This window comes from Corvus brachyrhynchos, unplaced genomic scaffold (genome assembly GCF_000691975.1).
Source record: "Corvus brachyrhynchos isolate BGI_N302 unplaced genomic scaffold, ASM69197v1 scaffold122, whole genome shotgun sequence".
Lineage (NCBI taxonomy): Eukaryota > Metazoa > Chordata > Aves > Passeriformes > Corvidae > Corvus > Corvus brachyrhynchos.
In genome coordinates this window covers 297,874-301,798 of record NW_008236778.1, presented here as the reverse complement: position 1 = coordinate 301,798, position 3,925 = coordinate 297,874, and the positions used below count along the sequence as shown (strand labels likewise).

The window sequence follows — 3,925 nt, the reverse complement described above, 5'->3', positions numbered from 1 at the left end:
ATGTTTTTCAAGCCAAAGTGAGAAACATCATTAGGAATAATCAGCTTGTTCTGAAATGGAAGAATGTAAAATAAAGGCCGTTGCCAAAATTTTAAGTTACGCAACATACACTTGAGAATTTCTTGTTCAATAGGCTGACTAAAATCACCTCTGCTTCCAGTGGAGGAAAACCCCAATGTGAGTGCATTGTAGAGCCTGGAAAAAGCAATTTTACTCCTTACACGTAACATCCAGCACACTTGTTTTGTCAGGACATAATTTATTACTCAGAATCACAGAATCCCAGGCTGGTTTGGGCTAAAAGGGATTTTAAAGATTTCATTCCACCCTCTGCCATGGACAGGGACACCTCCCACTGTCCCAGGCTGCTCCAAGCCCCAATGTCCAGCCTGGCCTGGGACACTGCCAGGGATCCAGGGGCAGCCCCAGCTGCTCTGGGCACCCTGTGCCAGGGCCTGCCCACCCTCACAGCCAAGAATTCCTTCCCAATATCCCATCTAAGCCTGCCCTCTGGCAGTGGGAAGCCATTCCCCCTGTCCTGTCACTTGTAAATAGTCTCTCTCTCGTAGGCTCCCTTCAGGCATCAGAAGGCCACAATGAGGTCATCCCAAAATTTCACTTCTCTTTAAGGTGACTCTTCCTCAAGGCCAATTCCCGTCAGGGTGTGCCAGGGGAAAGGAAAAGGTCTGGGTATGTCAGACAGACATCACCTCAGCACAAGGTGAGGAATTTTCCTTCCCCTTGGGCAGGCTCTGCCTCAGGAGACTTGCCAGCACAGATTTATGCAGGGAGCCTTGAGAACAGGACACAGGCTGGAGAAAGGGAAATGCTTCAGCCTTGGGAACCTCTGGAGCAGGAGCCCCCTGAACAGACAACCCCTGTAAAGGAAGGACTCCAGCTTCCAGGGATTCCCTGGACTCCCTGCTGAATCACCTGGCAGTGCTACATAAGGGTATATTCTAACATCTGATTAACAAAACTTTTATGTTTTTTGGAAAAAAGAGCAGGCTGTAACCAAACCCTTCAAAAATTTGCCATCTATGCAACTATATTTGTAATCCTTGCCATTTATCCTATTTTCCCTATCTGCTACTGCTGCTCTTACTGATTACATCATGGAGATCATAAAAACAAATCCTCGAGGCAGGGCTACTTCCTTGTGTTTGGAAAAGCCCTGGCACATCTCTCCAGCCACTGCATTTACATGCAGGTTATCACCAGGCTGGTTTCTCACTCATTTGGAAAAGTCTCTTTTACTTTTCAGACCCTGCCTGAGCTGTCCATGGACACAGCAAAACAACTGGTTCTAACAGGTAGGAAAAACATAAATCCAACCACCAGAGACAAGCACAGCACATCCAGAGCCCCATCTCAAGAGAGACAAGACCAAATCCCTCCACTTTGTTACAGAAAAGAGACTAAAAATCTCACCATTACTTTTCAGAAATGAACCCACTCCAGGTGAATATGGGAATTATCTTCCACTGCTGTTGAAACAACAAATTGGCAAACTGAGAAAGAGCCTTTTTTTCCTGCTAATGGCCACAAAATCAAACCATTTCTAACTCCAGACACTTCAGTATCAGAGGTTACATGGAAAAACAGCAGAACACGGTGGTGCAGAGATGACGAAGCTTTTAAACACAGCTTAAATGTACCGTGACTTGCAAATCACCCCACTACCACATCACTCACTTGCTTCGAAGGACAGTGCTCGCTCTTCTCCTCTGTCATCTTCCCACTCTTGGGAGCCCTTCTTGGCTGCTTGATGCTGGTTTTTATGGCAGGCCGGCAGACATAATTCTCCAGGTTCTTGGGAGGCTTTTTCGTCCGCTTTGCTTGAAGGCCAATCTTCAATTTCAGGTTTCCCTCGGAAAAGTTTGTTTCCTTCACCGAGAACTGCTGCTGTGCATCGCTCAGAGCCTCGCCCTTGCCGCTCTCCACGCTGTTCCCCTCCCGGCTCTTCTTCTTCCCGTCCTCTTCGTCCTTGGTGCAACCTTCGAGCTCCGCTTCCCCTTTGCCCACCAACGTGCCAATGTTTACCACAGAGGGGCTTTTCCCAGAAAACCCTTCAGAATCAGAACCCAAGCCTAACATAGCAGTATTCTGAGGGTCCATCACAGGCGGAATATTTGCCTTCGGGTGATTTTAGGGAAGATTTACAGAGATATGTTCCTCAGAAGAGCTGTTCCACTATGGGCAGTCAACATCTTTCACTCTGTGGGAGGAAAAGACAGACAGAATAAATTTGGATTTTCTAGCAGAAATTAAATTAATATTAAAACCAACTAGAAAGCAAACAATTGTATTTCAGACAAGCATAGCAGCTGATGTTCTGAGACACCAACCATTCCAGCCACCTCCTTCAAATCCACGATTTATCTCTGAAACACTTTTAAATGATAAGTGAAAAATCAAAAGTATGTGAATATTCTGATTTCCAATTCATCCACAGGACATTTCAGATGATGGCTATAGATTTTAATATTGATCATCAAAGTAATTTTTTTATTTATAACCAGAGCCCACTTAGTCCCAGTCTTGCTGCTTTTACTCTGAATACACTGGAAGAGATGCATCTAAGGAAGGACGGGGCAAATGAAACCCAAGAGAAAGCATCCAAACCCCAGAAATATTCTGGCTTTAACTGTCTGAGCCACCACGAAAGCTGAGCCTAACCCACGTGAGCATCAGTTTACAAACATGCCACAAAATCCGCTTGTTAGTTAAGGACTTTCCACAATTCAGGAGGAAGGATGGGAGAACAGAAGCCAACCCCACCAAACACATTCACACACTGGTTCATGCTTCCTGAAGCACAGGAAGAGGGAAGTCCACACTTCCATCAGCACAGACACTGTTACGAACATAGAATTGACCTATTTAGCACAAAATAATAGAGGGAACCTTTTCATCTTAACTACAGCAAAAGTAAATTAGAGTCAAGTTGTTTGTGAGGGTCCCCAGACCCTTGTAAAGCACTGACCCCCTGCTCACACACAGACCCCGAGCCCTGAGCTTCCCTCCCTGCCAGAGAACAAATCCAACCTGTGCCCCTTGTAGTTTTATCACGCAGACAAAAATCCCAAAATCTCAGAACAGTTTGGGCTGGGAGGGACTTTAAAGCTCATCTCATCCCACCTGCCATGGCAGGGACACCTTCCACTGTCCCAGGCTGCTCCAAGCCCCAATGTCCAGCCTGGCCTTGGGCACTGCCAGGGATCCAGGGGCAGCCACAGCTGCTCTGGGCACCCTGTGCCAGGGCTTCACCACGAAGCCATTCCCCCTTGTCCTGTCTCCAAGCTCTTGTAAAATTCTCTCTCCATCTTTCTTGCAGGCTCCCTTGAGGTACTGAAAAGATATTTGTTTTAGGGGCATTCTAAGCAGAAAATGTTTAAATATCTTCAGCACTTAAATACCTTCATCATTTTTGAAATGAAATGGATCAGAAACAGGTCTGAAAAAACACTGATTTGCTGAAAGGTGCATCACAGGCACTAAACCAGCCTGAATCTTGTGTCCTTATCTTCTCTGCAGTCATTAAGGCTGAATTGTGAGGAATGGCATGGAAAGATATCATGAACTTCAAAATGAGTTTCAAATAAAGGTTTCAAGGAGCCTGGCACTTTTCTGTGATGTTTGGCATCCTGGCAGGTCAGCAGGAGCCCACTGGAGCACAGAGCACGTGGCAGGTCCCACAGCCCCCCTGGGCAGACAAGAATTGGGAAAGCAGCGGCAAGGAGCTGGTTTTGGGGTGGCCCCGGAGCACAGGCACTGCACGGAAAGGGGAAAGGATCAGGAATGTGAAAGGCGACACCGAAGAGCACCAAGGCAACTGCAGTGGACACAGGTTGGAGGACAGATGCCAGGATTAGTGGGGGCAGAAGAAATGCTGCTGGCAACACCACATGCAGCCCGTCACAAA

At 46.8% G+C, this 3,925-nt stretch overlaps 1 protein-coding gene across 1 annotated transcript in view; it reads right to left on the bottom strand.

The window, feature by feature from the left end:
- ASH1L (ASH1 like histone lysine methyltransferase) overlaps positions 1 to 2,221 on the bottom strand; it is a 57,160-nt gene extending 54,939 nt beyond the window's left edge. The window contains exon 1 of the mRNA XM_017727840.1: positions 1,696 to 2,221. Coding sequence (XP_017583329.1) covers positions 1,696 to 2,118 — 423 coding nt within the window. The 5' untranslated portion in view covers positions 2,119 to 2,221. The remainder of the gene's footprint in view (positions 1 to 1,695) is intronic.
- Positions 2,222 to 3,925: the final 1,704 nt, after the last annotated feature.